Source organism: Cetorhinus maximus, chromosome 8, assembly GCF_964194155.1.
Source record: "Cetorhinus maximus chromosome 8, sCetMax3.hap1.1, whole genome shotgun sequence".
NCBI classification, from domain to species: domain Eukaryota; kingdom Metazoa; phylum Chordata; class Chondrichthyes; order Lamniformes; family Cetorhinidae; genus Cetorhinus; species Cetorhinus maximus.
In genome coordinates this window covers 135,560,482-135,577,320 of record NC_135886.1, presented here as the reverse complement: position 1 = coordinate 135,577,320, position 16,839 = coordinate 135,560,482, and the positions used below count along the sequence as shown (strand labels likewise).

The following is a 16,839-nucleotide window of genomic DNA, read 5'->3' as shown; positions in this document are numbered from 1 at the left end:
TTTGAATGCAATTACCCATTGTTTCACTCTGTCTTTGGACTTTACCTTCCTGATAATAAAAATCTCTCATATCATTAAGTTTTACCAGTAATCTTTGCGATAAATAAACACACTGTTTCTAAACGTCACCTGGCTAGGTGACACAATTCACCCCTCTGATAACAATCTGAAATAATTTTAAAATGCAAATGCCGTTTTACACCTTACATTCTAAACTTTGGCCATGTTTACATCAAAGCCTTCAGACCAGCTGCCTTTAATCCAATTAAGACACTCACACAGACACATACTGACAAAAATGCCACTATTTTACAATAAATTCCAATAGCATTATGAGAGTGATTATATCTTCCTGATACTTAAAAACATAAGAAATACCTGGCCATACGACCCTTTGAGCCTGCTCTGCTATTCAGCAAGATTATGGCTGATCTTCAACTTCACTTTCCCACCCTATCCCCAAACCCCTTGAATCCCTTAGTGCCCAACAGCCTTCAATCTGTCATAACTTGCTGCATTTTTAAAAAAAGTTTCCTCTTGTCACCTCTTGTTCTTTTCCCATATCTTTACAAGATGAAATATCACAGGAGTAGCCTGTGCAAGTGGATACAACATTGAAATCCATTTATAAAAATGTAACAGACTCTGAAGAGTTCAAAGTCCTGACCTTTTCTGTTGTGTCAGGTTAAGCCCGACCTAACCCTTTGTTCTCAAAGGTGTACAAAATTATGAGGGGAATAGATAGACTGGACAGGATAAAACCGTTTCCCTTGGTGGAGAATTCTAGAACCAGGCGACATAGATTCAAGATAAGTGGCAGAAGGTGTAGGGGGGACATGAGGAAGAACTTTTTTTTTTACACAGAGGGTAGTGGGTGTCTGGAATTTGCTGCCTAAGTTGGTGGTAGAGGCAGAAGCTCTAAACTGTTTTAAAAAGTACCTGGATCTGCACCTAAAGTGCTGTAAGCTGCAGGGCTATGGGCCGGGTGCAGGAAGGTGGGATTAGAAAGGGCACCTGGGTGTCCTCGGGCTGGCATGGACAAGATGGGCCGAATGGCCTCCTCCTGTGCTGTAACTTTTCTATGGTTCTATGGTTCCTGTCCGTCAGCACAGATTTCTCTCTGTACTGGGACATGCTACACAAATGCTGTGGGCTGCATCTAATTTCAGTAAAGGTTTTCGCATTCGTGTAATTGCCATTTGTAGTTATTACCAAGTTATTTTTGGAGACTGTGCATTGATCCTCAAGGGATTTCCATCAACATCACTTTTTCTAATAGATGTGCTTCAACTAGAAGTAGCCAGGTGTGTAATGTGACATCTGGTGGCGCAACAGAAATTGCGATAAGTTACAAGCATTTGAAACAAATGTAACTTTGAAGAAAGGATCTGATTCCGCGGAGCATGAGAGAAGTGACTGCATTATACAAGAGCAGAATACTGTGGATGCTGGAAATCTGAAACAAAAACAGAAACTGCTGAGCAGGTCAGGCAGCTTCTGATTTAGACACAGAGATTTTGTTGACTAGATTGTTATCGGAAAATGTGCGAAATAGCCTCGTGTTATTTAACGGCGACTTATGGATGTTTGACTTGTGCGCATTGACCCTTGGTGACTTGCAGTCCCGTGGGGAAGGTGTCATCTGGCCTGACCTACAGAGCAAGGGGGCAGGAAAAATGCCCAGGTGAGAAGCCCAAGGCCACTTTCCCAGTAACTGTTGGTTACTGAATGATTTTGGCACAAATCAAGGACTGAAAACGCATGCCTCCTCACTTGCCCTTTCAGCCTTAATATGCTTAGCATGTCCAGAAAGTGTAAAGAACTTGTAAACAAATAACTTCGGTTTCTTTAAAACCATGGCCAGTGTAGTGTTTACATTAGCAACACAGCTTCTAACCACTCCAGTCCAAATAGTTTGAAAACCATTTCAATTAAAGGGAAAACCTAAGAGGGGAAAATACTTTTCACTGTTTGTGTCCTTTTAAATATATATATATTTATTTTGAAAAAGTGAATTCTGCACCTGACAGATGTGCCATTTTTGGATCATCTTCGCTCAGGTACTGACAATGTGGGCTGAAGCTCCTATACCCTGTAATGTCTCCACTTATTTTTAGCGGACTTTGCAAATGTTGGGCTGAATTGGGAGCTGTCCCAGAGCACCAGCCCTGAAAAATGCACTATTGCCTTTTCAAAACCTAATGTTAACTTCACATATAGGATTGTCCTACAAATGGGAATGAACTTCCAAGCAGTTTATTCTCAGTCTAGTTAAATGCTTTTTAATTTCAAATGTAATAACTGAAAGCTGGAAGACCAGAGTCACGTGACCAACTGCTCAGAATATATGATTTTTTTTCTCTCATAACCGAAAGAATGACAGACTTGCATTTACGTGGCACCTTTCATGACCTCGGCACAACCCAAAACACTTCAAAATCCATGAAGTACTTTTGAAATGTAGTCACTGCTGTAATGTAGGAATTATGGCAACCAATTCGCCTACAGCAAGCTCCCACAAGCGGCAATGTGATGATGACCAAGTGACCTGATTTTAGCGATATTGGTAGAGGGATAAGGAATATCTAGGACAATGGAGAGCCTTCCTCCTCTTTGAAGTAGTACCATGGGATATTTAATGTCCAACTAGTGTTCTGTCTGAAAGTTGCCACCTCCGGCAGTGCAGCACTCCTTAATTATGCATTGTGGTGTCAGCCAATCAACAACCAGGTCACTTCTTAGTTCCGACAAGCTTGACCACTTTTCCAGTGCTGTGAATTGACAGGCCAGGAGTCTCCTGTGAAATCAATGCATAAGCAGAATGGGAAGAAAACAAGCAGCAAGATAGTTGTGGATTCTCACAGTCTTTTGTTGTAAAGTGGCAAATGTTATTGGAGTTCATGCCAACACCTCAAAGCAGCACATTAACAGTTCCAGCGTCAACATAATGTATTAAATCATCTTTTTTTTTGTTGCTTTTGATAGGTTTACACCTGTATAAATAATGTCAGATGATTTGTATGGCAAGTTCCTGGCACCTGATGAACCATTCCCCTTGTTACCACAAAGGGGGCACACAAGTGATGTCGCAAGTCTTGACATTAGTGATTTTGGCTGCCAACTTTCATCCTGCCATAGAACTGACCCATTGCGCAGACTCCATACCAACAGGTGGGTAATATCAAGCCAACTGTGGGGATTATCCCTTCACCCGTAATAGTGTTTTTTATTGCTCCACTGATTGTTCATAATGTATGTTCCATGCTTTGATGCTCATATAAACTGACACTTGCCTTGTGCAATATATTTCCCCCTACAGAAGGGAAAGCCGACTTGCTGAACTTTAATTCAACTAAAATGTTTCTGTAAGGTAGAGTTATTTTTTTTTTAAAAAGGCGTCAAATAGATTTCTCTGGTTGTCTTTTCACAAGTTTATTTCCTTACTCTTGGAGAAAATGCTGGCCCTTTTATAATTTTAATTTGGATACGTTTTCCCTTGCCTTATCCTACTCTTGAGTTAAAGCTGCTTTCACATTTATCTATCTGTGTGCGGTTTGCTGAGGTTTTTGCCATCACCTTCTCAAGGGCACTTAGGGATGGACAAAAAAATGCTGGCTTTGCATGTTGCACTTTCACCCCCTTGTGTCTGTGCCTTGTGTGTGTGGGTGAGAGGAGATTGAAGAAAATGTTTGTGCAATTTAAAACTTTTTAAAAAGCTAATTGAAGCCTTGCAATGGGCAAAGCTCACAGATCAGAAAGTCAAGGAAACGGCACTGAAACTCGGCAGCAAGGACTAATCATAAAATTTATTATGTACTGTTGCTGCTCGCGGCTGTTCTGTAAGTTCCCATCTTCCTTCAGAAAAGAAAACAACTTAAAGTGGCGTCAGGTCCCCACAATGCAAGTGTGTTCCCCCCCCCCCCCTCCCCACCGCCAAAGTTTAAAAGCTTGCAGCCAAGCCTATCTGTTTACAGAGACTGAATGAGCCATTTTCATTTCTGTTACTTGAATTCCTGGATTTTTATTGGTGTTTTGAGGATCACATTCCATGAATCTGTCTCTTTATATTTTGGTGTATTGGTGCCTGACAAAGCCAAATCTAATTTTACACGCTTGAGATTGCGAGGTTCTCCAGGATTTGTATCGATTGGTTTTGGTGGGGTGGAGCGCAGTTTGATAGGAGGCCCCGTCTCCCATTGCCATCTGTTCTCCGTGATGGTTGCAGTTCAGTGGCCTTTCTTGCAAGCTCAAAGTTAATGGACGATCCCCTACATTGAACTCCCGACTGCCACAGTTTTGCGCACTCTTTTCATTTTTCAATATCCCTTTGCAGCTTTCTGTTTCCAACTGTACTGTTTCCTGTGCCAACTAACTTGTAGGTGGTGCATATGGTGATGCAGTGTGATCAGCTGATGGAAAGCGAACATATAGTGTAATTGGTGCCATTTCCTTTTGCTGGAAACTCGTCCAGATGGCTGCCTGCCGTCTCATGCCGAAGCTGTCTGCATCAGTAGGTCTCACTAGACCTGTGCAACAGGCACACATGCAGTTCAATAATCAGAGGCTGAGAGCAGCATTGATTTTGTATTTGACCTTTGTTTCATCTCTGGAGTGTGGCGTCTTAGTAGCAGCCACTGGATCCAGTGAGTTCTGGATTGGCGTGAATGATGAGGGTGAGGAAGGAGAGCAGTTTTTTTTTGAGTAACTGCAAGAAGGAATTCCCAATTTATTTTCCATACTCCTGTGGACATTACCTGGGATGACTCTGGCTTGTATGTTCACAGTTGTGTCTCCTGCATGAGGATATAGGTATTGCCAACAGAGTCCAAAGCTCCTGACTGAAGCAGCGGCAAGCTAATATATATTTTTATTTTAAAATTGAACGACGCTGACTGTGTCCTGCGACCAATAATTCAAGAAATTAAAACATTTTTCTGTTCAAACATAGATGGAATTTGACTTCCTGTGGGACGAGTGTAGCGAGCTCTGAATGCAGTGAGGAGCTCTTTTCATCCGTTTCATGTGGCGACCAGGAGGACTGCTATTCCCTTCTGGATGATCAGGAATTCACTCAGAATGCATCCTTCGACCTCTTTCCAGAGGGTAGTGTTTGTAGTGACGTATCTTCGTCAATCAGTACCTATTGGGATTGGTCAGACAGTGAGTTTGAATGGCAGGTGAGCTTAAGCGGTTTCTCTTGCCTGCAATAGTAGAATTAACTATTTGTACAGCGTGGAAGTTGGCCTTTAGGCTCATTGCACCTGTGGTCTTTGAAAGAGTTATCCAGAATTTTTCTCCTTTTTCAAATGCATATTTAGTGGCCTTTTAAATGTTACTATTGAATTCACTTCGACTGCCCTTTCAGACAACGCACAACAGTTACAGTATCTGAAGATTTCGCAGCTACAGAAAAGATTAAGCAAAGATTCCCTAATGTGTTACCCAGAATGAGAAGTTAAAGCTATGAAGAAAGGCCACCCTGCTCTCTTGCCCACATGTCTGTCCTTGGCTTGCTGCATTGTTCCAGTGAAGCCCAACGCAAACTGGAGGAACAGCACCTCATCTTCCGACTAGGCACTTTACAGCCTTCCGGGCTGAATATTGAATTCAACAACTTTAGATCTTAAACTCCCTGCCCCATCCCCACCCCCATTTCCGTTTCTTCCCCCTCCCTTTTGTTTTTTCCAATAATTTATATAGATTTTTCTTTTCCCACCTATTTCCATTATTTTTAAATCTATAACTATAATACCCTGTCAGTCTTTCCACCCCACCCCCACTAGAGCTGTACCTTGAGTGTCCTGCCATCCATTCTTAATTAGCACATTCTCTTAGATAATATCACCACCTTTAACACCTCCCTGTTCCTTTGTCTGTAACATCTTTTGATTATCTGCTCCTATCACTGCTTGCTTGTCCCTACAACCACCACCCCCCCCCACAACTTCTCTCCACCCCCCCACCCCCCACCTTAAACCAGCTTATATTTCACCCCTCTCCTAACTTCACTCAGTTCTGCTGAAGGGTCATGAGGACTCGAAATGTCAACTCTTTTCTTCTCCGCCGATGTTGCCAGACCTGCTGAGTTTTTCCAGGTAATTTTGTTTTTGTTTGGAAAAATTGATCCTTTTTCATAAAGGGGGTGAAGAGATGTCCACAAGAAGTTTTGTAGGTTTTGAAGGAGTAGGCAGTGAAAGAATGGTTGCATTTGTTGGCAAATCAGTAACCAGGAGATCAACTAAGAGAATAACTAAAAACTTAGAATGATCACCACTATGGGGAGGTCCGAGGAGATGGTTTCACGTCGCTAGTGGAGCATGGAATATTTTGATGCAGTGACTAAATTAGTGCTACATTGCCACCTGTGGCAACTGTAACCCAGTGAGGAATCAACATCTTCAAGAGATGGATGAGGGCATGGGGATGTCATCCATGCAGCCTTTTACAAAGTAATGGCCTTTTACTCTGGATATGGCAAACTCTCAATGTCCCGTGACTATGGTATCATTTATTGAGCATGTTCCTGTAAATTGCCCAAGGTTTTTGCACCTTCGGCTTAGCCTTCTTGCTGACCTGTAAAGTTGAAATGCTTCAAAAATGACTCTTTTGACTCCGTGCACAGCCTGCTATGAGTAAACCAATCATAATTTTGCCATTATTTGAGTTTGCTATTGCTTCCTAGATGTGCGTTAAACCTAAATGCTGGCACCATTCTTAATTGTAAACATGAACTCCTGACTGCACATTTTTATGTATCAATGCTTTGTGGCTATCTCGTGTTAATTTGATCTTAAGGGTTTCTGTTTCCTTTTCAAGCTGCCTGGCAGTGATTTTGCAAGTGGAAGTGACGTCTTGTCTGATGTAGTTCCCAGCATTCCGAGTTCTCCTTGCCCTGTTCTGAAACGAAGAAGCAAACAGCACAGAAGCTTGGATGAACTTCCTTGGAGCGCAATGTCTAATGATGAGCAGGTATTTGGCGGGGGGGTTGATTCCCATTTTGAAATTTACTGTTTAGTGCACATATTACTAGGTTATATGCTAGATTGAGCCAGCTGTACATTGTTACTATCCTGTCAGGGGCCGTTAACACTTGGAGAAATCCGAACACCTTGTTTTAACCAACATGCCACATGATTTCACTTTTTTAAAACAAAAACACATTTTATCGTATATGAAGGACTTAAAACAAGCACTGTTAACTTAACAATATGGTTTATAACTACGTATGTTATGTACTCCAGTTTACTACTACTCCCAAGAATTCTCTTGTAAGACACATCAATTTTAAACTTATTTACTTCTGTAGGGACCAACCGTAAGTATGCCACAGTCCTCTGGAGAATTCTTGTCACCTCTAGCTATTCTCAGAGATAAAACTTTCATTTACCATCACTACTGCCGATGCCTCAGTCCCTTGTCCTGGTTACTTTTCCAATACTTCCAAACTAATCTGCTTGTTGCTTTCTTTGGCACAAGACTTCTTGGAGACCCACTGTCAATTCTCCCACTCGTTTCCAACTAGGCAGTCTTCCAGATTCTGACCCCTCACAAAAATTCAAACTGAGATGGCATTTCACCCACATTCACATGGCTAATGATGAAGTTACTTTTTACTCTGCTTACAGAGCAGATCTACCTAACTGTCATTTACTTTGGCTTTCTTCTCTCAGTGAACTGCAAACTGCATGCACCAGTTTCAAGCTGCAACTAACTCACAGTAAACGCCCTGATAAATTAAAACCAGACAACTTCCATAAGCTCCACCCATCTCCATAACGACATAGCCTGTTCTGGAATGTCCTCAAACCAACCTTTGGGTTAATTATCCCTCAGTTACAATTTCTTCTTTGATCTATGAAGTAAATGACTTTCACAGCTTTTCAGGGTTCAGTGAATGCATTTAAACCAATTTAGCTCCAACTCCCAAATAAAACATCTCCTGAACTGCCTTTGTTGCAAAAACTGCAGACATCGTGTCTCCAGTTCTTTAGCTAAGTAAGCCCGCCTGCTGTTTTATTGACCTCTTAAGGCAACATGGCCCCAAACATTTAGGTGTAATAGACTTCAAGCTTGCTTTAATTGCATTTCTCCCATTTTCTACAGTTAAACTTTTAATTTCTAAAACTAAAAATTATATACTGAAACACATGAACCATGAACTAGATATTTGCAACAACATCAATTGACTAAAACAACCTATACCACTTCATATCCTTTATAGAAATACTGGTTCAGAAATACATAAAGTATGACAATAGAAGATAAGTATTATAGCATTTTATTTTCCATGTCAACACCACAAATGCAGTCATGTAATTTGATTTTCTTGATGGAAACATTTAAGATTTCTGCCAAAAGACTGTTGTTCGATTGTGCATTTGTACATTTGAACTTATTAAAATTGATTTATGCAAGTGGGGGGGTAATGAGACATTGCTGCTGTCAACTCTGTCAAATAAAGAAAGTAGAGTCTAGGTGTACGTGGGAACCTGGGGCCTTTTGGGGACCATTTTTTTCTTTTGTGCTTAATCTATTCTGAAATTGGCTTCATTACTATAAAGTGATCACGTGAGAGATACGTGTTTTCATTTTTTTTTTTCTTATTCATTCACGGTGATGCGGGCTTCACTGGTAAGTCCAATATTTATTGCCTGTCCCTAACAGCCATTGAGAAGGTGGTGATGAGCCGCCTCCTTGAATACAACTGAATGACTTACTCGGCCATTTCAGAGGGCAATTAAGACTCAACCACATTGCTGTTGGTCTGGAGTCACCAAAAAGGCCAGACTGGATAATGATGGCAGGTTTCCTTCCATAAAGGACATTAGGCAAACCATTTTTTTAATGACAATCTGGTAGCTTCATGGTCACCATTACTGATACTAGCATTTTCTTCCAAATGTATTTAATAAATTGAATTTGAATTCCCCCAGCTGCCATGGTTGAATTTGACTCTGGCCTCCTGATCATTAGTGTAAGGTTACTAGGGTAGTGACATAATCATTATACTACCTGTAGGATATTACAATTATTGCAAGTGGTCATTTATTGACATCAGTTTGACATCAATCTGAGATCACTTAATTTAAATTACTGGATAATTAGATTTTTTTTGTTAGCACTGTAATTCCCCCCTGTACGTAAGTTTTTTAAAGTTTGAATTACTGGATAATTCCATTTTTTAATACAAAAATCACTTTGTGTAAAATTCCTTATATTTAAATATATATTTTGAACCACTATGGGCTTCAGCTTATAATTTTTTTTCATTTTTAAACCTGGAGTTCCCCTATTTTGTATATCCTCTGTGCTTGGAAAATTCTTGAGTGGAAATTTTCCACAGTGTACCTTGGTTTATACAAAATGGTTTTTGTATTAAAATGGAATTATCCAGTCATTTAAATTAAGTGATCTCAATGTTGACTCACAGCATTTGGACCAGCCAGATTCTTTAATAGACTAATGCAATTCCAATTGCACTGCCTCCCAAGTTTTATAATAAAAATGATCAATTCTTACGGTATGTCTTGAAGATTTCAGTTCAAACTTTTTAAAATTGTGCATGTAGAATGACTGTCCCAACAAGTCTGCATCCAAGATAAAAGCAAAAAACTGCCAGTGCTGGAAATCTGAAATTAAAACAGAAAATGCTGGAAAAACTCAGCAAGTCTGGCAGCTCTGAAGAAGAGTCATACGGACTCGAAAGTTTAACTCTGTTCCTCTCTCCACAGATGCTGCCAGACCTGCCTAGTTTTTTTTTCCAGCATTTTCTGTTTTTAAGTCTGCGACTGAATTGTATTTGTAAGGCTTGTTGCTCAAGGGAAACAATAGCGGCTCTGGCAAGGAAGAAAGATAACTTGTCGTAAAAATTGCAGTGCTGAAGATTTAATAACAGATTCAGTCTGAAACAGATTCTAGCCACTAAGCATTTGAATGGTGAAAAATACTGATTACTGTCTAAAAATCATCAACAGAATTCAAAATACTGTCCTTGCACAAATATTGTCATTTTTATACAATTATATAGTTTCCTAGAGAGTTAGTAATTGTGGGTTTTCAAAATCAAAATCCTTGTTGAAGTGGGCTTTAGTTGCACTAAAAAAAAATCAGTTATTTAAGTCTGAAAGTTGCACCACTTTCAAGAGCAAGCAAGTTCTCCCAGTGTCCTGGCCAGCATTTTATCCCATAACTTAAAAAATAACACAGATTGTTTGATCATCAGCATATCGTTGTTTGCAAATAACTTGCAGTATTTCCCACATTGCAACAGCGATTAAGCTTCTATAGCACTTCATTGGCTGTAAAGCACTTTGGGAAGTCCTGAGATCATGGAAGACACTATAGAAATATTTTTTTTTAATGGAAAAGTCCAGGAGGCATCTGCGGTTCACTTGTCTTGTGTAAATGAGTCCCAGAGTTAAGGAGCAGGCATCATTCGCAGGCCAGCGCAAAGCAATTCTGTGGTCTATACACCCCAATCATTGGATTTCTCTTTTCTCCTGCCAACACCACCCCCCCTGCCCCTGAAGCCTGAACGATAAAATAGAAGAAGCGACGCAGACTAGAATATTGCACTGGTAACAATATTATCTATCTCCTTTTTAAATTTCATTTTTTGTAGAAATTCATGTGCTGGTGTGTTTATGGGGTAGAGATTGCTTATTGATTGCCGTAGCTGCAGCTCAAATTTCTACAATATCCTGCTTGCAAAATACTATCCTGCTTAGAAAATACATTAATTTCACATTTTAGTGACCAGTGCAGCATTCTCTAGCATATCTTGACAGCTTTTATTGAGTTGAAACGTTTGCACCAAATCTACAGCTAAACACTGATTTGGGGGATATTTGCTATTTAGCGACTTAAAGCCATGAACGAAGTCCTTGCCTGTTTTTATTGTCTAGTCACTGGTCATGTAACTAATCAACGTTGTATTCACCTATTAACCAGTTCCCAGAATTGATTTAGAATTCACAAGCTTAATGAGTACTAAGAAAAGAAAGTAAGTCATAAAAATGAAATCTGTCGTTACATAACTGAATGTAAATAGAACATATATTGAACAATTTATATTAATTGCAGATGACTAAATGCTTACCTGCTTATCGTTTCTGCTTGTTTAAGGTTGAATATATTGAATACCTGAGCCGTAAAGTCAGTACAGAAATGGGTTTACGGGAGCAGCTGGACATTATTAAAATTATTGACCCAAATGCTCAGATTTCGCCTACAGACAGTGAATTTATAATTGAGCTCAACTGTCTGACAGATGAAAAGCTAAAGCAGGTAAATCTCAAGACCAAATTTAATTGTATATAATGAAAGCCAAGATAAAAGTGTATGTGAGAATTAATATCATTGTATCGATACAGTTTCTTACTTCTGTATAAAGATGGCAGCTTGCTTGTATTTGACGTATGCATAGTTTTTTTCTACAGCAGTTGTGTCAATTCTGTAATATAAATTTAAGTTTCAGGTGCTCATAGTCAATTTTCTACTTTCGCTCACTCTTTAGAATTAAACTTCCTGTTAATAAGTGAATGCAAATGGTACATTTCAGTATGCAATCGCACCCACCTTAACAAACCTGGTTTTAAAAAATAGTAATAGGAGTGATCATGCAGTTGCAATAATCTAACTTTGGCATTCATTTTTGAAGGAACCTTTGAAAATGTCATTGTTAGCCCTCTGCATTACCTGAGTACACTGATCTAACTGCACCAACTTTCACCTGAAACTCTTTCGAGTTATCAACAGTCACAGATTGCAACTCTTTCGAGTACAATCACAGTTCTTGGTTTCCGGGAGTGGGACATGAACCCACAACCCTCTGATTCAAAGGCGAGGGTGCTATGAACTGAGCTGACACCTCAACTTTCACCTGAAGCTGAAGCAGAAAAAGACCATGTTAATGACCGAGTCTTAATAAGATGCTGCACAATCCAGAACAATGTCATTAGATGTCATCTAGCATCATACCGTTGCTCCTAACATTACTGAGTTGCTAGAGTCATTGTCGCATAGGCACATTGGGATTGCTAAAGGAAAAAAGACCAAGGTCTATCTTGCTTGCCTTCTAGCACTCTGGCAGTTGTATGACAATGATAGCGGAGTTACTCTGCAACATTAGATGTGCATTGATCATATATTTTAAAAATTCCCTTTAAATCACAATTCAACAGCACATGTGCACACAAGTAGATTGGAAATGGTGTTAGAAAACATGCTTTGCATACTCCTATCTTAGAATGAAGTTATCTCAAGTTACAGTCTGCAGTATGTGGGTCAGGTAGCTTTGAATATTTTGCTCGTATTGTGGATTGGTACATCGGGTTGTTACTATAGTTGTGCATATACTAAGGTTAATGTTTGATAAAGGATTGAAGCAGTTTTTTGCTCTCTTCCCTAGAGGGTTTACTTGGGTGCAAGATGACACTCTGCCTATGTCATCTGATGATTTGGAAAGCTTTCTTTATTAAAGTTGTAAGAGCAAACCGTGTATTCCCTCAGTGGTGGGCACTCGAGGGAAGTGAGCAGGTGGGGGGAGCGGGTTGCAGGCGGTGTGGACCTGCAGGAAGTAACACAAAATTATCTAGTTCATGGTTCCAAACTGAAGCTGAACTTCATCATTTTTATTTTGAAGAGTTTTTCTTTAAGTACTGTAAAACAGTTGCAGCATGATCTTAAAAAGCAATCAACCCACAAACGTGCCATTGATGTTTAAAATGGCACCCGTATTGTTGTTTCAGCATGTGAAATTGAAACAAAAACATGTCATTCAGTTGATTTTTTTTTTTTGCTGGGCTGGGATGACAGGAAACTGACAACCCTACTTGTAAAGTGAAGCTATTGACTCTTCCCATGCCGCAGCCGGTAGTTAAAGGAAACATAAATGCCGTGCATGCTCATGGTGGAAAGTGTTGGTGACCTGCTCCAATTGACGTGCTGTACCCCATTTAGGTAAGAAATTACATCAAAGAGCACGGTGCCCGCCAACGCTCTGTACGTGAAAGCTGGAGGAGAGGTAGTTACACTGGCTGTGGGGTGAGCGGTTTGAGTGGGGCCAGTAGCAGCAGTGGCAGCATGGTAAGCTCAGTCAGCAGCACTGGATCCAGTGGCTCTAACTCAGCGTCTGCTTCGAGTGCCAACATGAGCCGGGCACACAGCGACAGTAACCTTTCCACAAGTGCAGCTGAGAGAATAAGAGACTCAAAGGTAAGGTGTTCGTTAATTGGAAACAATCATATTTACAAGTTTAGTTGTTGCTTGTGAGTTGTGTGTGCTTCTGATTTTCACTGGTACTGTATGCAATGTCATTTTTTTGCCAGGCTGATTAGTGCAGGGTACAAAACTGTACAGGTTCCGACCAGAATTATTTAATGTTTCATCGCATTTCTCACACATCAGTGCAGTGGGGAAAATTGCAAATGATCCCGACTCACTTATTTAAAGCTTTTAATTGGATTGCAATATCTCTAAATCAGAGACAAACTGGAGGTTTGTCGCTAAGTGAAAAGGGTGAACATGAGCAAGTCAGAAAATCTGTGTTTCCACAGGTTCTTTCTCTCTGCGCGAATAATGCAATGAAGATGAATCAGGAATGTTGTGATGAAATTCGTCACCTCAAAAACCTGAATCAGCACCTGCTCCCTTTGACACCAAGTGCGAACACATATGCCAATGTCACGACAAACAAAACACTGCACTCCTAGGTAGTGATAGCACTTCCTGGTCTCCTTTGGATGGAGAAAGCAAACTTGTTTATCAATTTCTTTTGGAAGAAGAAGGCGTGGAGGGGGGGGTCTGCTATCTGAAGTACCGATGAGTTGTGTGGTGCAACACAGAAGAATTGGCTTAAAGCACCATGTTGTCCGAGCATTGTCCGCCTCATTGGACTATCCTTTTTACTGACAGTGCAAAGGAGATTTTATAAATCAGATACTCTGCTTTTTATTGCCTTAAATTAATGTAAAATGAAGAGCAATCAAAAAACACGTACAATGTTGTACAATCTCTAATGCTTGCACTAATAAACTCAGACCATCGAGCACGTTTTGGCTGACATAACTGACAACTCTTTTAAGAAAAAAAACTAATAAAACGGGTGAGCGTGGCGTGACAACTCTTTCTTTCTACCCTTTCTCAACCCAACCCCTCCCCGGTGTTTGACAGAAACGATCCAAACAGCGTAAGCTGCAACAGAAGGCCATGCGGAAGCGTCAGATGAAAGAGCAGCGACAAGCAAGGAAAGAGAGGCTGAGTGGCTTATTTTTGAATGAGGAAGTGCTCTCTGTGAAGGTGGCAGAGGAAGACCATGAAGGGGATGTGGACATCTTAATGTGACCAAATGTAAAATAGCACTGTACCTTGAATTCAAAAGATAACGCATTATAACACTAACCGCTTGAAAACTGGAGCTGAAACCTGGAGATAAAAGCTAAAAGGGGATGATTTCCGTTTACAAATTAACATTGTGTACCATAATTTTTGTTTTTAAGACAACTTGGGTAATTTTATTGAAGCTGCTGAAACACTGATTTATATAGAAAACTTTTAAGTGTAGTCGATAAGGTATCTAAATGACTTGGCGGCAACAATATGCCATATATATTCCTATAGCACTAATATGAAGTGCACTATTTTACTAGAAATACATTTAATTTTTGTGCATTACTGTGGTATTTGAAATATTGCCTGTGGAAGATACCTATGTATTAAGATGTGTTTCATGTTTTGTTTCTTTACTTGTGCAACAGTTATGCAAAATCTTTGAAATATGGATAATTGGGCAATGTTCAATTAGTGTTGCCACCAGTGGAGTACTTAGCTGCCGTTACAAAATTGCATGATTAGCTCGGTCAGCTCTTACCATTTTTATAGAAACAATGCCTTGTGTTCTGGCCATTATTTATCCAAATTGCACATATGGAACCCTGGTGTATGCAAAGGTTAGGACAAACAAATTCCATACAAGTCCAATGACTTTTATTAGAGCAGACTTAATGGAGAAGGAAAGTCTAGCAGGAACATTTATGTTGTTGAAAATACCCCTCTCCCTTCCTCCTTTATAGGGGGGGAAAAAATAATAGTTGGAACAGAATTTTGTTTACAAAGCCATGCTTCTTACTGATACGGGACTTTTGAAGTCAAATTTCTCCCTCAACCATACCATTTGTGATGTGGTCAATGGCAAAAATCTGAAGTGGCTCCATTGAGGACCTAGGTTTTCCTACTGGTCTGACAGCTGCTTCAGAGCTGTGGTATTCACTGTTGTCAAAGCCCAACCCACCGTCCCACTCCCGCCACAGCCTGTTTCCCAATGCCATTGAGACAAGGGAGTGACACTCCGGACAATTGAAAGTCACAACTCCAGTGGATAACCACGATGTGTGATATGTCACCAGACAGGCTGAGAATGGAGACCAAATTGATGGGTCTACGTTCCAAGAGAAAGTGAACACTTTTTTTTTAAAAAGAAAAGGTAAATAAAGAAACCCTTTGATTATCTGCAAAGAATATTCCCTCCCTCTTCTCTACCCCTCCCCCTGGTCCCTAGATTTCCTTTCCTTTCTCACTATGATACTGTGTTGGCTGCAGCGCAAAGGGGAAATAAAAGACTAACATCCTCTGTGTAAATTTTATGGTAGATAGTTATATTTTAGGCAGTGCAATACATGGAAGGACTGTAAAGTAAGTTGCGTTCTTATAACGCGAAGGAAATGCATATCAAATTAAGTGCGTTATATCCAATATCTTTAAGTGCAAGAGAATCCAAAATTGTTCTTGCATATCTTCATGTGTGAAGAATAAAATATGCTGAAGCACTAATAGATTACATCAGATTTCAATTTTAAAAGATTATTGCTGTGCTCCAAAGAGCAAAAATTAGTGGCCTTTTCTCCCAACTACATTGTTGTTAAAATCTTCGCAGCCTCATAATTTTTGGTTCAGATAACTGAAGCCGGTTGTACTAAACAAAATGACTTGCCAATGAGGTCAAAATTTTAGGTGAGAGGAAAAACAAGACTCTTTTACGTATAGATTTGACTGTGCGTAATTTCTCAAAAGTAGCTGGATGTGTGTGAAATTCATTCTCCCTCATGGAGTTATTTTTGTGCTTGGGTTTTAAGATTTGACTAATTCCACATTTTCTTCGAACAATTTCTGAAGGTGAAACTTGGGCTATGGATTGTGTGTAAAACCTGTGTGCGTGTGTGTATGTGTTAAACCTGTTGGCCATTTGAAAATATAGTTTGCGTGTGCGAGTTGTGCAAGTTCTGATTGCGCCAAAGTATTGAAAGAGCCAGCCACTGATGTAGATAGGTACAGCACTCTGGGTGACATTAACCTGTGAGATATATTCAAAAGCCTGGTGTCTTCAGGGGAGCGTTGGATGCAAATATTTTGCTCCCAGTCCCCAGCACAACAGTAAACCTAACAGTTACTTAAGTGAAATTGCAGTAACAGGAATGGTGGATATTCTAACCTATTTGGATTGCGTTTTAAAAGCCAAACCAGTACTACTTGAATGCTGCAGAATCACTATTGTAAAAGTCATGTCTTGTGGTATATAATAGATTGGCATGGACCTTTCGTCTTGCTGGGCTGTATATAAAATCGCCTCTTGATATATTAATGTAATTTTTGTGGCCCTATTGAATATGCGAAAATGTGACTGAAAATACTGGCAATGACTGATTTCTGTAGCACTGTTTAGGGATGGGTCATTCCATTTTACTGTATCTGCTGCTTATGCCTGTTCAAAATTGTACAGTGATCATAGTTTTTAAAAAAAATCACAAAAAGAATGCAGGTTTTTGATTTATTTTTTGCATAACA

At 39.8% G+C, this 16,839-nt stretch overlaps 1 protein-coding gene across 1 annotated transcript; it reads left to right on the top strand.

The window, feature by feature from the left end:
* Positions 1-2,968: 2,968 nt before the first annotated feature.
* Positions 2,969-15,800, top strand: fam199x (family with sequence similarity 199, X-linked). The gene is made up of 6 exons (XM_078547674.1): positions 2,969-3,171; positions 4,949-5,177; positions 6,817-6,969; positions 11,125-11,286; positions 12,961-13,215; positions 14,173-15,800. Exons 1-6 carry the CDS (start codon positions 3,005-3,007, stop codon positions 14,341-14,343), a joined length of 1,137 nt encoding a protein of 378 aa, XP_078403800.1. The 5' UTR covers positions 2,969-3,004; the 3' UTR covers positions 14,344-15,800.
* Positions 15,801-16,839: the final 1,039 nt, after the last annotated feature.

What these genes read in the sequence shown, in the direction of transcription:
- fam199x (XM_078547674.1), top strand. Translation starts at nt 3,005, where the DNA reads ATGTCAGATGATTTGTATGGCAAGTTCCTGGCACCTGATGAACCATTC. An exon ending in CGCAGACTCCATACCAACAG is followed by an intron (nt 3,172 to 4,948) that starts GTGGGTAATATC and finishes GTTCAAACATAG; the next exon opens with ATGGAATTTGACTTCCTGTG. An exon ending in CAGATGAAAAGCTAAAGCAG is followed by an intron (nt 11,287 to 12,960) that starts GTAAATCTCAAG and finishes TACCCCATTTAG; the next exon opens with GTAAGAAATTACATCAAAGA.